Source organism: Dermacentor albipictus, unplaced genomic scaffold (assembly GCF_038994185.2).
Source record: "Dermacentor albipictus isolate Rhodes 1998 colony unplaced genomic scaffold, USDA_Dalb.pri_finalv2 scaffold_22, whole genome shotgun sequence".
Taxonomy (NCBI): domain Eukaryota; kingdom Metazoa; phylum Arthropoda; class Arachnida; order Ixodida; family Ixodidae; genus Dermacentor; species Dermacentor albipictus.
In genome coordinates, this window is record NW_027225576.1 from 5,776,652 (window position 1) to 5,802,163 (window position 25,512).

Genomic DNA, 25,512 nt, shown 5'->3' on the forward strand with positions numbered 1-25,512 from the left:
TAATTCTTTTTATTGAGTTAGCATTTCTAGGGTACCTCACGCATTTACAGGGGGCCGAGTTTTATGTATGTAACCGTTTTCTCGCGTACTTGGATGACTGGGTACACCATTGTGGAATGGGTAGCGCATCAGAGTTCTGCGCTGAATGAACAGGTTTCGAAACCAACCGTCGACCAGCTTGGGTCACTGAGTGTGTGACAATGTATGCGTATGTACCGTTCTTCAACAAAGCTCTTTCACGCACACATGGGCCACTGTAGAGGCGGGACTGGGTAGGTACCGTTGTTCGAAGGAACTCGTAGACGCCAACTTGAAGCACTGGCTATGTTCCACTCGGTCTGTGCTGGAAGGGGGTAGTGCAAGGATCCGAATTAATTTTTACCACTGTTCTTTAGCCTACAGCCAAAGGTACCCCCAATGTAGGGACGTCCTTACATTCCACCCCCACTGGAACTCGGCCGTAGCTGGGAATTGGATCCGGAGACCTATTGTTCAACAGCACAACGCCATCAGTACTGAGCCGCCAAGGCGGTGTTCCTCTCGTCTTGACCGTGGAAAGCCAGTTATTTGCTTATGAGTTAGAGAAAGTACTAGAGCTTGTTAGATATTAAGAAACTTCTCAGGCTGGCAACTTTTCTGGTAGCTAAAGAAGCCAGGCACCAAAAATTAACACTAAATCGGCGGCGCCAGTCTTCAGCAACCGGGCGAGACGAAGTTTGGACGTCATTTCGTTCGCGAATATTCATCAATCCGAAGGCCATGAAAATTAAGATGGACCGTTTAAATAGTAACGTACGAAAAGACAACCAAATCTGTGTTTTTGTCAGCATGCTTTATGCCGAGCAGCAAACTAGCCGCTGCCATCAGTCACGTCGGCAGGTTGGTAAGTTTTGTACTATTCACTGCGATTTGTTTCGCAAGCTATTTCCGCCTGTACAGGAGACCTTGACGAAAAGGTAGTATTCGTCTACGTGACTTTTTGTTCTGCTACGTACTACGTACAAGCTTAAACTGCCAATATTGAGAATCTATAAGTCCGTCTAGTCTGGTGGAAGATGTTCTGAAAAATATATCTGCAGTATTTGGCTGTGTCTTTTGGTTCGAGATCGTTTATTCCTTAGCGGGCCGATTCCATTTTTTAAGCTTCATGCTAAACCATGAAGGGGTTTTCACGAGCCCCGGATGTCATAGTATTTTCCCAGGCGCGTACCTTTCTTGGTGCCGAAAATGTCCGCAAAAGTTGTCAATTTGAGGATTTGCTGGCGGTATAATTCAGTATAAGAGATACAACTAGCAGCGAACAGACTCTGGTACCATTTATGATGGCACTATACACGAGATGCGATGAGCGTATCTCACGCAAATCGTGCGAGCATCCGAGCAATCGGTTATATGCGAGCGCTGCGCACACATTTTTTAAATGTCGTCCATTATTAAAAAAAAATACTTTCCAATTTACCCTGATTCTCATAAACTACACTCCTGTCCTTATACTTCCGGAGTTGGCTCTGCGGATGTGTGTCCTGTGCGCAAATCGCTTTTTTTTTGGGGGGGGGGGACATGCGTTGCAGTGTGTACAGACATCGAAATCCCATTTCCCGCAATGAAGCAAACCATTCTTTTGAGCTTCTTGCTATGAAATGTCTGTTGCCGTGTGAACGTGACTATGGGCGCAAGTGGCGCCTATGCATTCCAGAAACGTCATATTGCATTCCAGAAACTTCATACACTTGTCACTCTAGCGAGATCATGGATGAAATCTAGTGTGCGGAAACATCTCGAAAAGAAAGTTTTGTAGATATTCAGTGCAGCCCTTGCCTATTGTCGCACCATGCCATGGTCCACGAGGCAATCGTAAGCCAGCGGCGAGGTAAAAGAAGCTAAGTGATAGTGTCAGCCATAATCCGTTGTCCTTTCTTTTATTGTTTCTTTCATTTCTGCTTGTCCCATGTACTTTCTGTGCGTATTTTTCATACCCTTCTAGGGAAGGAGCCATGTTTATCTGACAACAACCGCAACAAGCTCTTAGCTCCTGGTGATGTATAGGCGCTGACAGTTGCGCAGATGATAACGCACTTTTTCCAGCTCGTTATTTTCTCTCTCGTTTTTTTTTACTGAGTAAGTGATTAATGAATCCAGCAGATATGTAGCCGGATATGCATGTTCGCCAATCAGTTATTCAGTCCGTCATTAGAGAAACAGTGCCAATCAACATACCACTGTGTTCATCGTCCATAATTCATTGCGCCTAAATTTCACGCGGTGCTACAGCTAACCGTTCAATCGACGATTGGCCGCAGACAAACATATTCCTCGCCCTACGGAGATGCGATTGCTGCCCACAATTATCACCACGGCTGCGCTGTCCTGAACACTTCGTCCGGCGCCATTGAGACGAGACCGTGCGACGAGCAGCACCCTTTTGTCTGCATTGAGGACAAGCAGCTGCGGCCACTCGACGTGTCAGGTGGGTTAAATATGCGCCTTTGTAAAATGGATATAATTTCTAAGAATCATAGACTGTACTGGCTTGGACACGCTTGAACTATGCTTCTGTGAATTTCTCTGGTTCTGTTCAGTTGCGAACGATCACCACATGGCGCAGAATACCGAATTTCAACGTTGCGCGCCCATTTTTCGACCGTATCGCCCGGGAACAGCGCTATAAGCGCGGAGTCTAAGATTAAGCACACCTTGCGCTCCAATATCAAGCGGTTTTTTCATTTTATTGGTCTTGAGAGCCATCACTGTAGAGAATGGCACTGCTATCACTGTGACTTAAAAAGTGACATCTCGTGACTCGCGTGCACGCCTTCACGCATTTGTCGCAGCCATCGCAGCTCGCTGGCTGGGCGACTGAAGCCTTGATTGTAGGTTTGTAGATGACGTGGTTCATTCCCAAGACACTAATTTAGTTGCCCTCTCTTACACCATGGTTGTCTGATCGGTGCCGCATTGCATGACGTATTCGACCGAGCACGGTGTGAGTTTTCAGGCGCACCTCAAAGCGAAGCGGCAGCGAGTTGCTTGGCTGATACAATCGATGAAAGCGAAATAATATGGTGAGCGTAAGAGCCGAGCAACCGGTGCACACAGGACTTGTAGCATGCACGCTTGATGCGACATCGGTGAAAACACCCTGCGCAGAGGTGCATGCGACTTGCAAGGGCGCACACGGCGGAAGTGCGGATTTATGAGACGAAACTATAAATGGTTGAAGTACCACGCATGTCGATTGACGGGTGATAAATCATCGTACCGCGATAATTTTGGCGAAGGTGCCAAGACACAATCGCCGCGACGACCTTGCTGCGAACAGTTATTGCGGCGAAAGGGTGTACAGCTACTTTTATGAAAGATCATGCGAATTGAATAAATAATAGGAGAGCATCAGGTTGCTTGCTCGCTAAAAGCCTTTGCTTCCCTGCACGCCAGGCTGGGACGACCGTGCTAGGTTGTTTTGCAGTCAAGACGCCACACACATATAGTGCTTAAAACATGCAAACACTCGGAATTAACCGTGGCTGAACCGCAGAAGATGCCGAATGCTTCAAAGCCGGCATCACGTTGTCACTTTTTTAGTCACCGAGAGATTCCAGCAGGAGGTGCCACCGTATGTCCCCGAGGGCAACACCATTGATCTTGATAGCCTATTCTGTCGCTCTTGGTATAGGCCGAACACCACACATTGTGGAAGCACTTGGAGCTTCTGCCGGATAAAGCCCTGTATCTTCGTTCTGGCGGAATGGTAACCAATCAGGGGCCGAGTTCGCAAAGACTTCTATTCGTAAGGGATGTTTTCTATTGAACAGCCGCCTTCACTAGTAATTTGTCCAACATAATGAGTTGTTGGTATCTGCTGTTCCAAACAATTCTAGCTTGTGAATGCGGACCCCCAACTTCAAGCCGACAGAGCATGGTATAAATAAACACGTGGTGCAGTGGACAAAGGTCAGCTCCATGACCAAGCAATGCTTCAACAGCGCGCGAATAAATCCACATGATATAATCGGGCATGATGCGTACCTGGCGCTATGGCTAACTAATCTGGCAAGAGAGAGAGAGAGAGAGAAAACCTTTATTGTCAAGTTTGAGTGGAAGTTTCTTTCCCAGCGGTGTGGGATAGCGTGGCGTCTGCTTTGCCGCCACGCTATCAGCCCATTCCGCCAACCGTATCTGGTCTTGCGGGTTGGAAGTTTTCATCTTCATCTCTCACTCCGCATGTGAGGGAATCTGGCAAGCTTTAAATGAACCGCGAGCTTTAGGCTTAGCAACAATGTTTCTGTTGCTGGCAACATTTCTGCCTGGTTTGCTCTTTCGCCGCACTCCCTGCCGCGAAAGTATAGCCGCGTTGTAAGTGTAGCCGCGTTTACGAAAATGCGGCAGCTCTGTTGAGCTGTCTTTATGGCATGTCGACTTCTTGCCAAGTGGGAAAAATTGCTAGGAAGGTACATCGATCAGCACAGTAGACGGGGATAAAGCAAAAGCCCGAAGTCACCTTAGTCGAATTCATATGAATCGAATTGAATTCTTGGATCTTACGTGCCCGAACCACGATTTGATTATGAGGCATGGTGCATTCATAATTATGCAACAAAACTGCTTGTTGGCCTAATTGGTGCTTGGTGGCAGGCCGGTATGGTGTACCCATTGGCTTTTCTGCCCCCGTTAAAGTGGGTCGACTCTGTTCGAAAACCACACGCGAGGAGACCGGTTCGCAAGGCTGTGGCAACAAGCATAGCACGTCCCACGGGAGATGCGCTACAGGCGTGGTGTATGAAATTCCCCTTGAGTGCGCCAAGTCCTATATAGGACAGACTAGACGCTGCACACATGAACGGGCCAAGGAACACGAACTAAATCTAATGAAAGATGGCGTGGCACATTTTCCTGCGCACTGCAAGGCCTGCATGTGCAAACCACGGTTTTGTGAGATTAGGATACTTGGCAGATGTAGATTTCAAACAGCACGTGAGCTGATGGAAGCTTACTATATAAAAAAGAAAGGTACAAATTGCATTAGTGATACATCTATCGTGCTCTATAAATCGGAAACTAGATTGTTTGACCGCTGGGTAACGTAGATCTGTGAACAGCCAGCGCATGCGTGTATGTATATATATATTCTTGGGTCACAGCCCAAAATAAATCAGTTGGAAGTGCCGCCCGTGTTGTCTTTATGTGTCTTCCTTTTGTGAATGTTCCATTGCGGCAAAAAACATGTCTTTTATGTCTTTTAGCATTCATAATGAGTCAGATATTACATTCGGGAGAGGGGTTACAAATGGACAATAGAAAAAGGTTTCCTGGCGTAGCAACCGAGAAAGCAAGTTCCGCATCATAAAACGAAAGAGACGTGTCACTGACACACCTTACTCCCACTTTCTTTATTGTGATACGCTTTCAGGGCCTCTCTCGCCACCTCATCTTTACTTTTGCCGAGAATACCAACATTAAGTTCTACCTCACATCCACAGATATTTACATGCGAGGCTAATTGCGCACTGTCCAAGTTTATTAAATGTTGCGCATACTCCCTGATATGGTCATTAACGCAGGGACCTATTTGGCTGACGTAGACCTTGTCGCAAGACAACGGTATGTCGCATACCCCTCCTGTGGAAAATTTCGTGAAAAGCATGTGGTGTTTCTTGTCACGTCCCCCTTTGACTCTGCTTATGCTGTACATACATGGAGGTACTAATGCTGCACATCCAGCGCTTGGCCAGCGCTGGATGTGCTGGCCAAGCGCCAAGCGCTTGAACGCTGACAGTGACGAGTGTCGTTTCCAAAACGGCGGTGGTAGCAGCAAATACCAGGCGTTGTTGGTGGTGTTTCATGGCGGGTACCTGTGCATCTTGATTTGCAGGAAATACTCCTTCGTATACGACGAGGTGATGCGCGGCGATGTTCCGCGGCGCAGCTGATGCATTCCAGGCGCTATACACAAGGAGTGAGGAGGAGATTGCGCTGCTGAAGAGCAGGGAGGTGTGTGCAGGGCGGTTGTATTGTCACCCGGAGATGATGTGGTGGCTGCGATGGTTGGGGTGGCTACTTCTATGACTTTGTCGCTGGCAGGAAAATTAACAGGCCGGCCGACTACTAACGACGACGAGTGGTCCGGACCAACGCACAAGTCGCCTTTCCTACATGATGGACAGAGTTGCAGGAAAACAGTTCTCAATTGACAAAGGAGATGGCAAGCATTATCCCCGCCCAACGACCCCACTGAAAAGTGACATCTGTATCATTTTTGCGAGCCGTCAACGACACCAGGATTCCAGTTTTTTTTCATCACGCTCCGTCACGCTAAACCTTGGCCTTCGACGAGAGTTCCGCTGGATTTTGTTGGCTGCAGACGTCCGTCGTGCCCTCATTGGAGCAGAATTCTTGCACAACTGCGGACTCCTTGTCAACGTTTAACGACGCCGTCTCGTCATCTCAGCAACAACCACATCATCGACCGCGCCTATTTCTGCCATGTTGAACTAACCGTTCGCCGACCTCTAGCACGACTTTCCCACTTTGACGCGCCTGCCGGACTGAACGCAACCGGTGCAACATGACGTGTGCAATCACATCGTCACCTCAGACCCGCCAGTGTATTTCCGAAGCCGGCGTTTGACCCCGGAGAAACTCAAGATCGCTCGTGCTGAGTTCGAACACATGCTGCAACTTGGCGTCATACGCCCTTCCTCCAGGAATTGGGCATCACCACTTCACACGGTGTGTGTGTGTGAAAACATTTATTGGAATGAGGTCCGGAGGCTCGACTTCTTAAGTCAAGGCGGGCCGCCCGCACGTTGGCACTGTCAGGCCAAGCCCTTCAGCGTCATCATGGGCCCTCTGGACGGCCCTTAGTTGGTCCTGAAACAATGGGCTTTGAATCCTTTTCTCCCACTGTGTCCATTCTTCAACGAGGTTGGGGAGAGTCGCGGGGCACCCCGCCAGCATATGTCTGATTCCAATGATGCCATTACAATCGTTGCAGTCCATCCTAATCTCCCTCTCTGGATATATTTTATTAATGATGTACGGTGTGGGATATGTACCTGTTTGCAATAAGCGCAGTGAGACTGCCTGAGCCCTGTTCAGTTTTGAATGGGGCAATGAAAATTGCCTGCGTCCTAAATAGTTGTGTTTGGTAATGTCATTGTATGTTATTAAATGATCTCTAGATTCTCTGGCTTGATGGTGAACGGCTCGGTTGTGACTGTCACGGTTAGCAAGTCCTCGTGCCATGTCATGAGCAACCTCATTGAGGTTTATCCGAGTCTCGTCCACTTTTCCCATATGCGCAGGAAACCATCGAATTTCAGTTCTCATAATCCCAATGTTTTCAAAAAGTTTCGCTGCACCACCAGCTACGTGGCCTTTATCAAAACACTTTATAGCGGATTTCGAATCACTGTAAATGCAGGCCCACTTATTATTCCTGATGGCTAGAGCAATTGCCACTTGTTCCGCCACCATGGGGTCCTTGGTAAATATAGTGATAGCATCTTGCACCTTCCCTTGATAATTTGAGACAATAGCCGTATATGCTTCTTTACCTTTCACCCAGGCTGCATCAACTACAGCTGCCAATTGGTTCTGCTGTTCTATTTCCTGCAAGAGTGCTTTAGCTCTTCCCTTTCTCATTTCGACATTATATTCTGGATGCATGTTTCTGGGGAGAGGGTTAGTTCTGATCTTGTCCCTAACGTCAGTCCTTAATTCTACTTCAGCCTCTATTGGGCTCCTTGATGTATTCAGTTCTACACCTATTGCCTGTAATATGTTCCTGCCAGCTCGTGATTTTGTCAATCTTTCGTGTTGCGCTAGCTGTTGGGCCTCCGCAATTTCTTCCATTGTATTGTGCACCCCTAGACTCATGAGTTTGTCGGTTGCAGCGTTACTGGGTATCCCTAGGGCTACTTTAACGAGCTTTCTAAGCATCACATTAAGTTTGTTAAGTTCTGCCTGCTTCCATTTGAATAATCGAGCCACATAAGTGAAGTGACAGAGAGCAAAGGCGTGTATTAGCCTCAAAGCGCTGTCCACTCCTAAGCCTCTGTGTCTATTGGTAATTCTCCTTAGTAACCTAGTGACTTCATCTGTTTTATTCGAGATATGTTGTGTTGTTCTATAGTTAGCTTTGTTTCCGTCTATGTGATACCCAAGAACCTTGATTGTTTCAACTAGCCTGACTGCGGATCCTTCATGAGTGTATAAGCACACTCTTGGCTCATCTTCCGGAATGTAACCTCTTGGTTTGCGACCTTTTCTGCGATGTTTAATGACCAAGAGTTCTGATTTGGCTGCCGAGCATTTCAACCCCATGTCTTTCAGTGTGTTCTCTACAACATATAAGCTTTCCTGTAATCTGGTCTCTGTCTGTCCTACATTACCCTTGGCACTCCATATGTTATGTCGTAGGCATATACCACATAATGTATACCCTCATTTTTCTCCAGATTTCTTGCAACCTTGGACATTGCTAAATTAAATAGCATGGGTGAGAGCACAGCCCCTTGTGGAGTGCCCCTATTTCTCAAACTCTTAGCTTCTGATTTAAGCTCACCCAGCATGAGTTGTTCAGTTCGATTTCTAAGAAAGTCCTTAATCATGTTAAAGAGTCTCTTACCTAACCCAATCTCCGAGAGGACGCCAAGTATTGCCTTATGCTTTATACGATCAAAAGCTTTTTCCACATCCAATCCCAAAAGAGCTTTCGTATGCGCTGGGCTGGCCTGTATAAGTTGGTGTTTGATCAGCAGCATAGCATCCTGAGTTGAAAGCCCGCGACGAAAGCCGATCAGGTTGTACGGGAGGATGTCGTTCTGCTCAACGTATTTAGTGAGTCGATTTAGGATGACATGTTCCATAGCTTTGCCTAGACAGGACGTTAAGGAAATAGGACGGAGGTTGTCCAGAGTGAGTCGTTTTCCTGGCTTTGGTATGAGGATAGTATTGGCCACCCTCCATTCCTCTGAGTATACCCCTTTTCTCCAACACTCATTGAAATGTTCACTTAGATAAGAAATTGATTCATCACCCAGATTTCTTAATATCTTGCTAATTATTCCGTCAGGCCCAGCCGCCGATCTACCATTAAGACTGTGAAGAGCCGCCCTCACTTCACTCTCAGTGATGTCCCGGTCAAGTTCTTCACATATGCCTCCCGTATATTCAGGGCTCTCGTCTTCTTTGTTTGGTTGTTCAAGTGAGAGATATTTGGCTGCGAGACTATCCATGATATCCTTCTATGTTTTATCTTGGCTTTCCTGATGAACCAACTTAGATATAGCTGTTCTCTTGCTTGTCCTTGTTTCATTCTCGTTGAGCAAGTGCTTGAGGAGGTTCCAGCTACCTTCATGCTTGAGTCTACTATCAGCCGAATTACAGATCTCATCCCACTGTTGCTTCACGAGAGTTTTCGAGTGATTATCAATTCCTCTATTTAATTGCGCAATTTTTTCCCTTAGCCTTCTGTTAAGTCTCTGCGTTTTCCATCTCTGTAATATAGACTGTTTGGCCTCAATCAGATGCGCCAGCCTGCTGTCCATAGCCTCGCTATTTTCCTCTGTCCTGATTTCTTTAGTGGCCCCTTTGACGTCCTCTCTGAGCTGGGTGACCCACGTCTGAAGGGGATCCTGCTCGGCATCTAGAGGCCCCACTTTCCTTCTGTTCGCCCTGATTTTTCTGAACTGATCCCAATCAGTGAATTTGAAGATTCTAGTTTGCTGTCTCGGCATGCGCATGGTTATGTGTATGATATAATGATCGCTGCCGAGATCCATGTTTGAATTTTCCCAATTGGCTCCTCCTGAGTTGTTTACGAAAGTAAGATCTGGTATGAAGTCCCTGCTTGTGGACGTGCCACAGCGGGTGGGATACGCCGGATCAGTAATCAAGCATAACCTCAGGTCCATGGCAAGACGACATAGCTCCTCTCCCTTCTTTGTGTTCCAAGTGTATCCCCATGTGTGATAGGGAGCATTAAAGTCCCCTCCAATAATGAGCAGGGAGTTTTTGGCAACCGAAAGCACCTTGTTGAAGAGTGCTCTAAACCTCTGTCTCATGTCGTTAGGACTGCTGTAAATATTCAAACAGAAAATGCTTTGCGTCTTACCTCTGTTCCTTTTAAGTATTCTCTCAACTAGAATAAATTCAAACCTGGAATGTCTAAGGTTAATATCGTATGCTCAATGTATGGCAACTTTTTGTCAATGAGGGTCGCCAACACCCTTCCCGTTTTTTTGTCTCTACATATAACTTTGTACCCAGTAAGCATAATTTCGTCCGCTAAGGTTTTCTGCAGCATAAATACTTTTGGCCTGGCCTCAGATGACCTGATCACCTGTCGCAGTGCTGCTTTTTTGTGTTGGAACCCGCGACAATTCCATTGCCGCACCTGAAATCCATGATTACTGTCCATTGTTATTAAGTGAGGCTGCCTTTCTATTACCCGCTGCTTTCCTCTTTGTGATGGCCCCCGGCAATCCAGGAATGGACTTTATACTATCCGCCTCCGATGGCAGTTACTCATCGTCGTTATCCCCTCGCGTCTCAATTTTCCTAAGTATTTTCTCCGCCGTTAGTCTCCATTTCCAGAATTTGTCCACTTTACAGTTGGTCGTTTCCACTGTCTCTCTTATCGCTTTAATTGCAACTTTTATTTCACTGAGGGCTGAGAAGACTGAGTCATCCTCGGAACTCACCGCCCTCTTTTTAGGGGCAGGAGAGCTGGATTCTCCTGGATCGCTGCTTTTGCTTACAGGTCTATCTATGTCTACTCTAGTAGGGCTCGACTGCTCTTTTTTACGCAGCTCTGCTACCTGCCTTGTCAATTCTTCATTAGCTTTTCTTAAAGAAGTTACTTCTTTAATTAATTGCTCTATTCTGGCATCATCGTCATCACCCACAGCAGCCGAGGCGCCCCCAGCAACTCTCGCCATACCTTTTACTTTGTGTGCCCAAGTGGTTCCTGGCGTCTTCTTCTCGCCAGGTATTGAGTCCCTTTGCACGAAGCGCACCTGTGCTTCCCTTGACTTGGAGCGCCTTCTCTCCCTGGATAGTGAACGATGCCTGGATCTGGTGCGACTCCTGGAGCGTGAGTGCTCCCTGTCCTCGGGGTGATGGTTGGGCGCCGGCTGTTGCGCTTCCGACTGCACTCTTGTGGACGACCGAGTCCTGTTGCGCTCCCTTCGACGAATTCGTACGACGTAAGGGATTTGAAATCTTTGCTTACAAAACTTGTCGCCGGTAGGGTGATTGCCTTCACAAAATTTACACTTAGGTACCCACACATGTTCATCTACAGGCTTGCGAGTTCCACATCTCCTGCACTGAACAAAGTCAGGTGTTGGACACACATCAGAGCGGTGCCCGACCCTTCCGCAAGTGAAGCAGACGTCGAATTGCTTCCTGTAGAGGTAGCATCTCACTAGTGTGGATCCGTACCTGACAAAATTGGGCACTTTGAGTCCATGGAAAAGTACGATGACCGATCCCGACGTCTTGATGCGCTTGGCAGCCAGCGCAAGCGGGTTCAAGTCATGCACGATGTTTCTTGTTATTATAGCTTGCGAGTCTCTGATGTCCACTCTTCGGATGACGCCTTCGCATGTGGCATGTGGTGCCGCTTCGTATGCATTTGCCTCGTATTCTGCTTCCATAATCTTGAAAGACTTGATTCTAACGTACTTCGCAGCATGTTCGGGCTTAGGTGTGCTGACTACGATGATATTTTGAATGAAGTTCGGGCAGACAACATCTTCACGGGCCTCCTCTTCCGTTAGGCCGGACGCCTCGATGACTGCGGAACCAATCGTGGTGGTGCTCACCTTGTTCAAACCGAGCCCTCCTCGAGGTCGTATAATGATCTTTCTGTGCTGCTCGGGCAGTTGAGGCATCCTCGAAGCTTTGATAACCCGATTCTTGACCATTCCGCCGACGGCGGTTCCCTTGACTCCATGCTCTCGCTGATTACGTGGCAATGTGCTGTCCTCATCCACAGCCTTTGTGCTAGCTCGTGATCTTCGGCCAGCCATTACTTGCCAGCCGTAGTCGTCCTGACCATTGTTTCCTTCATTTTCAGTAAAATCTTCATCTTCCATGTTTGTATCCGCCATGGCTGCGGTCAGGTGGGCTTACTAGGCCCAGCAAAGGCCCTACTCCTCACTAAGGAGCAGAAAACGTCCCGTAAGATTGTGAAAAAACAAGCCCCACCTCGAATCTTGGTGTCAGTAGATTCGCCGTTGCTTCGCGAACCGACGAGCGGAGCATGGAAAAAGAAACGGAGCCGATGCTTCCACGTCTGCACTGCTCGGCGCTTCTTCTTCCCTCACTTCACATGGTGGCTAAGGAAACTGGAGACTGGCGCCCATGCGGCTATTACTGGGTGCTAAACAGCATTGCAGTTCCTCGTCGCCACCTCCTCTCGAAAATGCAGGACTTCACGGTATCGTCTGCACTGTGCGAAATTTTTTTCTAAGATTGGTCTCGTTCGCGCCTGTCATCAACTACCGATCGCTGCGGAAGACATTCCCAATACCGCCATCACCACACCGCTCAGTGTTTTTAAATTTCTGCTCATGCCCTTCGGTTTGCGGAACGTTGGCCAATCCTTTCAGTGTTTCATCAATTCCGTCACTCGAGGCCTGCCTTTCGTTTTTGCGTACATTGACAACCTTCTCGTCGCAAGCTCTTCTGCAGAAGAATACCTTCAACACTTGCGGTTGTCATTTTCATGCCTTGCCTGTAAAGGAATTGTCATAAACGCCGTCAAGAGCGAATTAGGTCGACTGGAACTCGAGTTCCTCGGGCATATCGTCGATGCTAACGGCATTCAACTACTGCCATCCAAAATTTGCGCCATCAAAACATTCCACGACTGACCACACTCACCAATCTTCATAAATGTTTTGGTTCGCCAATTTCTACCGCCGATTCATTCCCGATTCTGCACGACTTGTGGCTCCGCTAGACCCTCTGCTGGGAAACAAGCGTAAGCAAGTGCTTCGCTGGACTGAAGCGGCCGCCGATGCTTTCGCAAGAGTCAAGGCTGCCCTCGCCGACGCTACGCTGCTCAGACACCCAAGGCCAGACACGCCCACCGCCACCATGACAGGCGCTTCAAGCACCGTTCTACAGCAATTCGCCGTTCTACAGGAATTAATCAAGACTGAATGGCAACCACTCGCCCTTTTCTCCAAGAAACTGAAGCCTGCGCAGTCCCGCTACAGTGTGTTCGGCCGTGAATTACTCGCTGTTTACCTGGCCGTCAATCATTTTTGCCATTTCCTCGGAGTATTTATCATCTTGACAAACCACATACCCCTTGTGCACGCAATGAACTGTTCGGCTACATTTTACTCGCTCCGCGAGAGTCGACACCTTTCCTACCTCTCGGAGTTTACAACAGCATTTCGTCATATCAAAGGCACCGACAACGTTGAAGCTGACTTTCTGAGCCGCTTCAATGCTGTTTTCATGTCGACGTCAGAACCTTTCATAATGGATGTCGACTTACTTGCCAGTCAACAGCGTGACGAGGCCAAACATCGTACCCTCCGCAATTCGTCAACTTCCCTGCAATATGAGAACGCCATTTTGACTCCAAGTGGTATGTCCGTCGTCTGCGACACCTCTACTGGCGCACCTCCACCATACATTCTAGCATCCCTTCGCAGACGGCTGTTCGAAACCGTGCACAAGTTGTCGCATCCTGGAATATGGCTGACACAGAAGCTTCTTTCCTGTCGTTTTGCTTGGCCTCAGATAAACGCACAAGTTCGCGACTGGGTTCGCTGCTGTTTGTAGTGTCAGTGCTCCAACATTCATTGTCTCCCCATCCTGCCTGCCAAATCTTTTGTTCCACCGGATGCTCGTTTCGACACCGCGCACCTGGACATCGTTGGCCCTCTCGCACCTTCAAACGATTACTCCTACATACTGACATGTATCGACCGCTATACACGGCAGCCAGAAGCTACACCCATATCTGGCATCTCAGCGCCGACTATTGCAGCAGCATTCGTCTCTACATGGATTGCAAGGTTCGGCTGTCCATCCACAATAGTCACCGAATGCGGTCGGTGTTTCAACGGGCTAGTCAAACTTTTCGGAACGACACATTTTCGCACGACTGCTTACCACCCATCGTCAAATGGCCTTGTTGAATGCTTCTACCGGCATCTCAAGTCCTCCTTTATGGCGCATGACTCGCCGGATAAGTGGGTTCTACATTTTCTTCTTGTCCTACTTGGCATCAGGGCCGCACTCAAGAGCGATCTATAGGTTGCTCCTGTGCTGAGTTACTATACGGAACTCACCTACACCATCCGTGCGATTTCCTTGCCTCCCCCACCAAAACACCCATGCCTTGACCTGCCGACTACGTTGTCGAACTGCAAGCTTTCTTCAGCCAGATACGTGCCGTGCCTACACGCTCGGAAGAAGCAAGGTCTGCGTACATATATTCTGCACTCACCCCTGCTACCCACGTTTTCGTGCGTAACTGTGCCGTGTGGCAGCCTTTGCAGCCAGACTATTCGGCCCATATTCTGTTCTCGAGCGCCGTCCGACGACTTTTGTCGTGAACATCAACGGCCGAATAGAGACAGCTGCCGCGGAACGTCTCAAGCCCGCCTACATTGAAGCAACCTCACCGTTAACACCACTAGTGTGCGACGCAACTGTGCTGCATCCCTCGACGCGCCCCGCACGCGACCCCCGAGACATGCCACGTCACGTGGCTTCTGCATCGTTCGTCGAACTTCCCTCCTCTCTAGAGGCGGGGGGGGGGGGGAGGGGGCTCTGTAGCAGCAGCAGCATCGGCGTCGCATCAGAATTACACAGACGCTCGTGTCCTACACGAGGCAGGTACTGCGGGCACGCGCCGGCACGGGCTGGCGTCCGAGGATATACAAAAAAAAAAATGCTACGGTGAATCGGTCATGTCGGTTTGCTCTCTCACTCTCTCTCTCTGAAAGCCGAGACTCCACCGGTCTACGGGGTCGCTCGTCACCATACCTTCATGTCACGTTGCAGACAGCGTAGGGCCGGCGTTCTATAACTTCAGCGTAAGTACATTGTACACGGTCCGTCGCACGTCTGCAATGGTTGTGTTTCCGCGGTTCGAGACTGTACCAAACCTCTTTTTAGGGCCACATAGGGAAACACTCTCGGTTACTGATAGTCAAAAGCATATGTGCTCGAGACAATAACCGGTTGTTTCTCCTGTGTATTTTTCTTTTTAGGCGCGTCAGAGGAGTATACCTCCACCTCCTGTAGACTCAAACGTTCCTCTAAACGCGACTATTTTACTAGAAATGTCATACAAGGCTGCAAGACTGACTGATAATAAGTTGAGAAGTCAGTTATTTTTTCTGTCGAAATCAAACTACACGTGCTTAGTTGCATGTTACCGAGCTTCACAAAAGTAATTGCTAATTTATTCGCAACATCTTCAATATGTTCCACGTGGAAATGTAGGGCACACAAATCAGACTTGGCTGCCCGACGGCTCACTTTTTGCCTTCGACGGCGCTCTCTCTCCCGACTTCACCCTCCGCAGGCGAAGCGGTGAGCGTGGAGCTGACCTCCAACCAGACACCGGTCCTTTTGAGCTGGAACCTGCCCTACCTTAGGCTCGCGTGCCGCGCCCAGCTGCGCAACGGCACCGTGCTGAGGGAGGCGCGGCCGGGCAGCTACGCGTACGCGCACGTGTGGACCAAGAACGGCGTCTTCCTCGACCACACGTACCCATCCTTGCAGCCGGAGAAAGTGAGCGAGCCCAATGCGTACACGCACAGCAACGTGTCCAGCCAGGGCAGATACCGGTGCGGTCTGAAGGCGCTGCCGTCGGGGAGCATCGCCTGGTCGAACGTTGTCACCGTGGTACTCGAAGGTGGGCAGAAAAGTGCACTCGTGTTATCTGCTTTTAAGCTTCCTTGTCTCTGCAAGAATTATAAACATAGGTCTCCGGCGGTGTGGTATTTAAGTGTACACCCGGCCACAAAAGTTTACGGACCACGGGATTTCGGAAAACGTTCAATTCTCGAGCAGACTGTAGCAATAGCCAGTAAAACTGTATACGACGATGTTGTTAACATATTCTAGACGAGGCCCGAAATGCCCATACCGGGCTGCGTTGTGAGGTTGGGGAGATATTTAGCTTTTTCTCAGCTTTAATGGTCCGTAAAACTTTGTGGCTCGGTGTACTTCCAAAGGTTTTCAGCTTCGGGCTCGCGTATAGGACGAAACAGCCCAGACGGCGTTCATCCTGCTTTGAAGGACGAAAGTATGTCCTACAAGACAGCCATATCCTTAAATAGTTTGAACGTCTCCCCGATTCCCTTGAAATAGCGTATTTGCTTTCATTTCCTTCTCTACGGTGAGCGCTAGTACATTTGGGCGAAGCTAGGAGCCCATAGTTGTTTGTGGGAAGGCGCGGTTAGCGTTCGTGCACGCAACGCGTCTCGCGAAAAGCAAGGGAAGCGTGCCGCCAATGTTTGCGTCTTTACGCACAGTCGAGGGCGGGCACGATCCCGCAGCATCGTCTCGGCGCGTTGCCCATACTGGAAAACGCAGCTGTGCTGTGCGCTCGAGCTACCTGGCCCACGTGCGGTATTGGGTTCGATCGATGTGCAGCTTATTGGGAATCGAAGTGTGAGACGGGATAGTACGTTTTTTTTTTTGCTTTCTGTGGCAGCCTATTCCGATTACAACCACCACTCTACGCATCGCAGCACTTCACGCCAGAGCAGACAAGCTACGTACGCAGAACCAGCGGTAGAGACCTTATGCACTGATAAATAATATAAAACTCTCGTACATGCCGTTTAGCAGACGGCCACCAAATGCCTCAGTAGGAACACTCAGGTTCGCGATTCAAGCGGGGCGTAGGCCGTGTCACATAAAAACGTACAGCGCGGTTGCGGAGCTGCATTCCACGACAAGGCATTTTTCGATCAACAAAAACAGCGAATGGGAAGAGATGCATGGTGTGCACCTACAAGCATAAAGTGAGATGCACTGATGAGTTCAGTGCCTATTGAGCGTGTGAGTTCTTGGAGGACACACGTATATTTAGCCAAAAAGCAAAAGCTTCATCCTACCAGAAAAAAGAAAAGGCGCAAAGTACACTGCGCTACATAATCCAAGGAGCTGAGCGTATTTACCATTCACAGAACAAATTAAATGCTCACACGTAAGCAATAGAGCAATATAGAAACGCATATCATGTCAGTGTAAGGCTAAAAAGAGGCCTCTTACCACTGCTTGAGCTCCTAATAACTTTATATTTGTGGAACTCCTGGCAACGCATGCTACACTTTTGAGAGAGAATAGCTGAAGCAAGGGCGTAACTACGAAAAGTGCAAACAGGGAAGAGGTGGAGGAGAGAGCACGCAACACAAATATAGACTAGACCTGTTCGAGACAACTGATTCGACATATCGAAGTGACATCAGAATTTGAAGAAATCATAGGCAAAACATAACAATCTATAGAATGCTAATGATGGGTAGAAACTTTACAATCTGAAGGCAAATGTCGAATTTAATCTGTCATCATCCATTATCAAAATAAATTGGCAAGGATAGAGTCATTTACAATCTGCTGTTAGATTCAATGCTTTTTCATCACCTGCACACACAGTAGACAAACGTGAAACTACGAGGTGAGTGATTCAGGTCACGTTAGCCTATAACATATTATTAGAAAATCGCTATGTTTTTAAGATACACTTGACATTCTTAGTGAGAATTTTAGCAACATTTCGTCTCACTTTTTCCTTAGAGTTTAGTATTCTTTATTTTTGCAGATCCTACTATTTATCCTACTATAGTATTTATCCTACTATTTATCCTACTATAGTAGGATAAATAAGTGACGCAATAGAACCACTTATTGCACTTCTACAGGTAGAGGCATCCACAAGAAATCGCAACGCACAAGGCAAATTGCGCAATATCTCTGTATGCGCTCTGCACAAGAAAAGCACACACAGCCACAAGTTATCACAAATAAGTCATTCACCAACCACAGCAAGAACTGTCCGAGGTGTAGTTAAATGAGAAAAAAAAGAAAGATATCGCATTGAGATGGCGAAAACACTACATTTTCAAATGACAAAACCACGAACTGCTGTTTAAATCTAGGCTGGAAAATATGCACGACACAAACAAAAGAAGGCTCATGGTACTGCAACAGGCAGAAATTGACCGAAGAAATCACATCAGAAAACTGCAATAAAATACCCACAGTGCAATTTAACACAATTAAATGTGCAGAGTACAAGGCATGGAAAATTACTTTTCACGAAAAATTTGGGCATTTCGGTTTTTTGCCCTCTGTTCTTTTCTGATATTTAGATTATCATTTCTTTGTTTGCACAAGTTGTTAAGCATTATGTTTCCTGCACAGTGTGCAACCAGTGCGACAAGGAGCTCGTAGGCGTGCCCATTTTCACATGCATCGATGTCCTCAAGCCTCGGCAGAGAGTCTAGAGTCAGTTGCCGAACGACACTCCTTTGGTTGGGCCCATGGAGAAACTGTGTGCAGGCACTTTGTGTCACAAGCTTTGTAACTACAACCTCCGTGTACGTGACTACTGTAACCACAAGGACAGAGGGAAATTTGAGGCCACCTCGGTCCAGTTGCGCTATTAATGAATGGGTGTCTTCATCCATTCCGGTCTCATTTCCAGTAACAACCAAGTGCCCTCGGCAACTTTCACGCTTTCGAACTTTCATTGTAGCATGCGCACAATACCCACCCACATAACCAATAGCTGGCATTCTTGCTCTGAGTGCGTCAACGTCATTGTTGCTAACATGAACAATAAAGGAGGTGCCTACATCTCTGACACTGTTTGTTTCTTCGATGCCTCTGAGGTCATTAGTGCTCATCCTTGGTAGGGCATATTGAAGGCGAATCCTGCCCTCTGTTTCACAGATTTATCGAACAGATATGGTGGTAGTGCGATCTGCCGGTACTGCCCAAAGTTACTTTCGAGAAGATCCGTTTGGACTTTCCCTAGTAGGGCGTAATTGAAGTGAAGCTCACTTAAGCAGTACTTTACCAATTTGAACAAGCATTGAGCAGAGAGCCTTACGGCACTCAATGTCTCCATGGTAAGGACTCCAATATCGTGCCCATAAAATTCCCAGAAGTCGAGCGATGTAATGAAAGCATTTAGAAAAGCTACTTTTGGGTCACCTGTATGGTATGACATGGGTTCTTCGTAAACAGTACGATGATGGAAGCCTTTATTCGGTGTATTTAAGTTGACAATATTCCACCAGCGAATAATGATTCTGATTAACTCTGCTGTTGCTGGTGCATGCTGAAAATTGGCTTCACCACTGCGAGCTGCGGCCACGTGGGGTTTAAAAACCTGCAGCACCAGCTTAACATTCTGACGCTCCAATTCACTTGGATTAAGTGCCTTCGATGTCAGGCCAAATACCGAAACTTTAGCAGCAGAGATGGCTCATTTTTACGCAAATCTCTCAAATGCCTAAATGAGGCAGTCATTTTAGGTTCAGGACGAACATCATTGTTTAAAAGCTCGGAGCGTGGGTAGAAAAAGCAAGTGCCTCTATTTTTCTGGTTCAGCCAATTATTTCTTATGCACTTAAAGAGATGTACAGCATCTACGACGTCACGAGGTCGCGGGATCGAATCCCGGCCACGGCGGCCGCATTTCGATGGGGGCGAAATGCGAAAACACCCGTGTACTTAGATTTAGGTGCACGTTAAAGAACCCCAGGTGGTCGAAATTTCCGGAGTCCTCCACTACGGCGTGCCTCATAATCAGAAAGTGGTTTTGGCACGTAAAACCCCATAATTTAATTTTTTTAATCTACCACATAAAATAGCAGTCCATCTGGGTCTACCGGATGTGGCTAAAAGTGACGAAGCATCGGCTTTGGCAGAAACATCTTCATTGCCTTCCTGTTTAGATAGTTATTGTCACAGACAACAGCTATGACCCTGTCCCTAATCTCTTCTAAGAGTAAGATTACCTTCTTCAGTATGACAGCAAGTTGGTCGCCCTGTAAGGTTTTTACCGGAAAAACTGTAGGCACAGATCCACGGCGCAACCGCGGTACTGGCAGTGTTACTGTAAGAACGTTTCCTGTTCTTGGATCCGTGTATGAAGTCGTGCTCTCGATGCATGAAGCGCGGAAATGATCCGCGCAAACCTGCAGCAGCGTACAAACGTCTCGTAAACGCCTGAGAAGCCACTTAATAAAATAACCTAATGCTTTCGCCTTTTTGTAAGCGTGTTTACAGTCCACGTGGGCACAAAGTCTATCTGGGCTTCGGAAGTATCGCATTAAATATGCTTAACAAGTACGAGCAACTGGGAGCACACAACAGGGCCATCAAGAATTCTTAACTTAGTGTACGAAGTGGGCGCGAAGTCTTTCCTAGGAATGGCACGTAGCCACTTCTTGGAAGTGTCGTCGTCTTTAGGGAAAGAAAACACTTGTATCCTCTTCCCCGCATCGTAGTTGCCAGTGCACTCCGGCACACAACACGTACTTGCCATTTTAGCACCCAGTGCACGTCGCGCACGGAAACAAACTTGCTGCAAAAGAACAAAGGGAAACGATGAACGCGGCCACAGCGCTCCAACAAACCAGTCCGCGCGCTGCCAGGAGCGTGAAAGAACGAGGCTAAATTCATGTCCCTGACGCTGCGACTTCTAGAAGTGCCAGCCTGCCGAATATGACATCAAAATTTTGGCCGCAGGCCTGAAAGCGGTTCAGAGGGTAATGGCTTAGCGCCATCTGTACGAGGAGGGAACAGTTCCGGCGGAAGAGAAAACAATGTGACGCCATATTCGTTAAGAACAGAAGTGACGTCATTTTGTTCTCAAAGGCTCGAAATTCGTTTTGGTGGTCTGCCATTTAGAGCTGTATATTTAAACGCCCCGCCATTCAACTTGACGGGTGTTTCGACCCTTCCGCGCGGAAAGCGATGCAAACAAAGGTAAACCATACTGCTCTCGAAATCGCATCCCTGCACAGAACATACTTTCATTGGAGGCCGACGAAAGCTTTAGGTGTGGAGTGCTGGTTCTATTGTCAAACGCCAAACCCATTGGCCTGCGCAGTCGCACGAACACAATTAAAGTAAGCAATTATATAGCGGTCACAACTCACCACTTTTTACTGAACAGGTTGAGAAACAATAAATCTACCCGCGTCAGTAAAGTAAGACAAACGTCGACAAGCAAAGGAGCGCAACGTGTTAGGGGGCGTATTGTAACAGGTGAACTATACCAGCGCGCCTTTCTCAACACTTGAACAGCTATATTGCTTTGCAAGCGATAGCGGCGACAACGCCCTTCTTACGATGGGCGCTGCATAAAGGTATTTATTGATAATGATAAAATAAAATAGAGTTGTCTTCTTTTGCTCGTCACGCATATATAACATAGATAAATTTTACTTTCGTTCGATGAATCTAATTCTGCCTCGCTTTAATAAAAAAAAAAGCCGCTTTTTTATTTCCTAGTGTTTGTTCCCTCCTACCATAGTGGCGCTTCAATCGCTGCTCCCATAACCACCCTTGCTGATGTCGGTGGCAATTTGTTCTGAACCGCTTTTCGCCCGAAGCTTCGCGACCAATAAAGTTTTTCACTCACTCACACTCGCGACCTGTTTGGATAGGACTTGCCGCCGGTGGGAGCCGAACCCACAACATTCGATTTACGCGTACGTTTTGCACTACCAGTTCTGCTACAGCGACGGGTATCAATCCGTCCACTAACTTAGGTATCTATGTTTACTAGATCTAGCCTCGGAAGTGTTAGCTAGCGCCGCTCAGTGGCATGGTGGACGGACACCGAAGTTGGAGGATGAATTCATGGCCCCTGAAATTGCGCGCGCTGGCAGGTTTCGCTCCGGCCATCCCACTCGGCACGCCCCCAGGAAAAATTTGTAAAGCGAAGAACGAAAATCAAATAAGGAAAGAGAAACAGAAAAAAAATTGTAAGAAAAGGCAACGATAACAAATAAACTCTGCCAGGTACAATAAGCTACGCGTTCAGAGACGAAGAATGGTGTGGGAACCTAGACAAGATTTCTTTATAAATATAAATGATGAAACACAGGTAGTACAACATGAATAAATAAGAATATAGAAAAGTAGTGGAAAAAATAAGGACACTCGGGAACTAGATGGTTGAGACGTCAAAATGTTCGAGGCAGAGCTAAAAATTTACCTGAGATACATGCTGGGAAGCACTTCCGCAACACGCGAAAGAGAGGCGATGCGCACGTTGAGATTTTGCGCGGGCTGCCTTCTACGAGATTCCTTCGCGTGCTCCGAGGTCCTCGGCTAACACCACTGTCCAGGGGCGGCTGGGAACTCTCTTTATCTTTCTTTTCTTTCTTTTTTGCTGGGGAACACGCCGAATGGGATGACCGGAGCAAAACCTACGAGCGAGTAAACTCGGAGGCCTTCAATTTATCCACTAACTTTTGTATCTGCCCACCATGGCTCTCAGAGGCGCTGGATAACACTCCCAGGACTAGATTAGGGTGGCTAACTAGATCTAGTAAACGTAAATACCTTAATGGAGTGATAGCCTTCGCTGTAGCACAATTGATAGTGTAACACACGTATACCCACTGTGGTTGCTTATTGGCTATGGTGCTGGGCTGCTAAGCACAAGGTCGCGGGATCGGATCCCGGCCACGGCGGCCGTATTTCGATGGGGGCGACATGCGAAAATACTCTTAGATTTAGGTGCACGTTAAAGAGCCCCTGGTAGCCCAAATGATTCTGGAGTGTTCCACTATGGCATGCCTCGTAATCAAATTCTGGTTTTGGCACGTAAAACCCAATAATTTTTCATTTTCAACGCACACATAATGAGAAGGTCGTGGGTTCTGCGCCCACCGGCGGTAAGTTATCTTTCCGTCCCCTTTTATTTCTCTACATGTCAATTTCGACCAGAGCTAATTTCCCCGATTCTTTCCTTGGCTTCATTGTCTGTTGTGTTTCGTAGTCACGATTAACAAAAATCGAACCCCTTGGATTCCCCTCTTCTTCCGCATATATATATATATGTATGTATATATATATATATATATATATATATATATATATATATATATATATATATATATATATATATATATATATATATATATATATATATATATATATATATATATATATATATATATGTTGCCGCTAGGTGTCACGAGCCAGCGCTGAAAGAAAGAAGTTGGGACTGGAACACGCGCTCATCAAGAGACGGGTGCTGAAGTAGAAGAGGTAGAAGCTGAGGACGCCGGCTTAAATTATTCAATGCCATCTTGTACAACCGTCTCCCTCGCCGACGCCGGGTACATCGTCCATTGTCTTTTCATGACAAAACTGGTGGAGGTGCTGGGTACGGTTTATCCGATGCCGCAAACCCCTCCTGGTAGCAGGAGTACCAGCCCTATCCTAGTGGACACCCCTGTTCACCGGGCAAGCAGGATAATCCGAGGATTGCCTCCGGAGCTTGATCATCTCTCCGCAACAACATCGACGCCCCCACACACCGGTATGGAAGGAACGTCGACGTCCCTACCGACCATTAGGCAAGGTACGGCCACAACGGCAACGCAGTATCTGCTGCAGAATCTCCGAGTGCCGAATGTGTTCCACGGAGATATCTTCGAGGATGTAGAAGACTGGTTGGTCCAGTTTGAGCGCGTTGCCGAGATAAATGAATAGAGCGACGTGGCGAAGTTAAGGAACGTCTACTTCAGCTTGGAGGACGGTGCCCGCACTTGGTACGAGAACCGAGAAGGGCTCATAAAATCGTGGCTCGATTTCCGTCGTGCCTTGCTGGAGACCTACAGCAATGCTGATCGCCGCGAACGAGCCGAACGGGCGCTCCAATCCCGCATTCATTTGCCGAACGAGAGCGTGACGTCGTACGTCGAGGATATGACGCGCCTCTTCCGTCGGGTGGATCCAACCATCTCCGAGGAAAAGAAGCTGCGCCATCTAATGCGGGGAGTTAAGGAACAGTTATTTGCTGGCCTTGTTCGAAGCCCGCCGAAGACCGTGGCTGAATTCTTAACTGAAGCCACCACGATGGAAAAGATGTTACACCAGCACTCAAGTTTCTATGACAGGCAATTGAACCCAACTTCACCTTCGGACCAGCGCTCAGCTCCGTATGACAGGCACGCGAACGCTGCTTCACTGACGGACGCGATTGCCTTTGGAAACGTGGACGTTCTCTGAGATCTTATCCGCTCTGTGGTGCGTGATGAGCTCCAACGGCTCACCTGCCCGCCTCAGCCCACGCAAGGTTCCATTTCTGCCCTTGTGAGGAACGAAGTGCAGCAAGCGATCCAGTGTCCCGTTCCTAACAACAATGCGCCGCCTGTGACAGCACAGTTGCAGCGGCCGTCGTATGCGGAAGTTTTGAGGCGAGTCCCTGTCCCCGCTCCGACCCATTTCGACCCCGCCACGTCTTACGCCGCGTCATACATCCCGCCACTCCCATCTGTGCAACCAATCCAACGTATGGAGGATCGTCGCCCGCCCGAAAGGAAATCTGACGTCTGGCGTACCCCGGGCAGAAGGCCTCTGTGCTATCATTGTGGAGAAGCCGGCCACGTATACCGCGAGTGCCCATACCGCCGTCTCGGACTGCAAGGTTTTGCCGCGGATTCACCAAGGCCCAGATATGGTGAAAGGCCTAGGGCGATTGAAGAATACTTGACCCAGCAGAGTATGCCACTGTTCCCGCGGCGGCAGTCGCGCTCGCCGTCCCCCAGGCGTTCTTCCCCCGCTCCCAGAAGCCCTCCAATGGCAGCGCAGGGACGATCGCCAAGCCCTCGCCGGGGAAACTAAGAACAGCGACCTTCGGGGGCGAGGCCGCTGATAATCACCCTTCCGAAGACCTCCCATCGACGCCAGCACGGTCTGTTCAACACGATTCAACGACGACAGCAGCCGAACTCAGTGACAGACTCTCGCTCGACATACCTGTTGTGCTCGACGCCCGCCACGTTAGTGCTTTATTGGACACGGGGGCTGACTACTCAATCTTGTGAGGAAAACTGGCGACGGAACATAGAAAAGTTATCACGCCTTGGTCTGGAGCGCAAATTCGTACTGCTGGCGGGCATGTCGTAACACCGTTGGGCGCGTGCACGGTCAGAGTACAAATTCGTGGGTCCACGTTTCCAGCCATCTGCCTTATACTCCGCGATTGTTCTCGGGACCTTATCTTGGGCGTCGACTTTCTGCGAGAGTATGGTGCCATTATAGACCTCCGGGAGCGCACAGTGACTTTTTCGACAGAAAGAGCAGCGAACAACCGCGACAATTGCCGACGTAACGCACTTCGAGTTTACGCCGACAGTGTAACTGTACACCACGCGCAAGTGTCATGGTAATGGTCGTATGCGAGGATCTGCGTGACGGCGAAGCTGTTGCAGAGGGCAATTCCTCCCTTATGCTGACACACGGTGTATGTGCAGCCCGCAGTCT

The 25,512-nt window shown here is 48.2% G+C and overlaps 1 protein-coding gene across 1 annotated transcript in view; it reads left to right on the forward strand.

Moving 5' to 3' along the window:
- Positions 1–25,512, forward strand: part of LOC139052429 (uncharacterized) — a 211,543-nt gene that overhangs the window by 96,061 nt on the left and 89,970 nt on the right. Inside the window, exons 9-10 of the mRNA XM_070529524.1 lie at positions 2,301–2,467; positions 15,563–15,895. Coding sequence (XP_070385625.1) covers positions 2,301–2,467; positions 15,563–15,895 — 500 coding nt within the window. The remainder of the gene's footprint in view (positions 1–2,300; positions 2,468–15,562; positions 15,896–25,512) is intronic.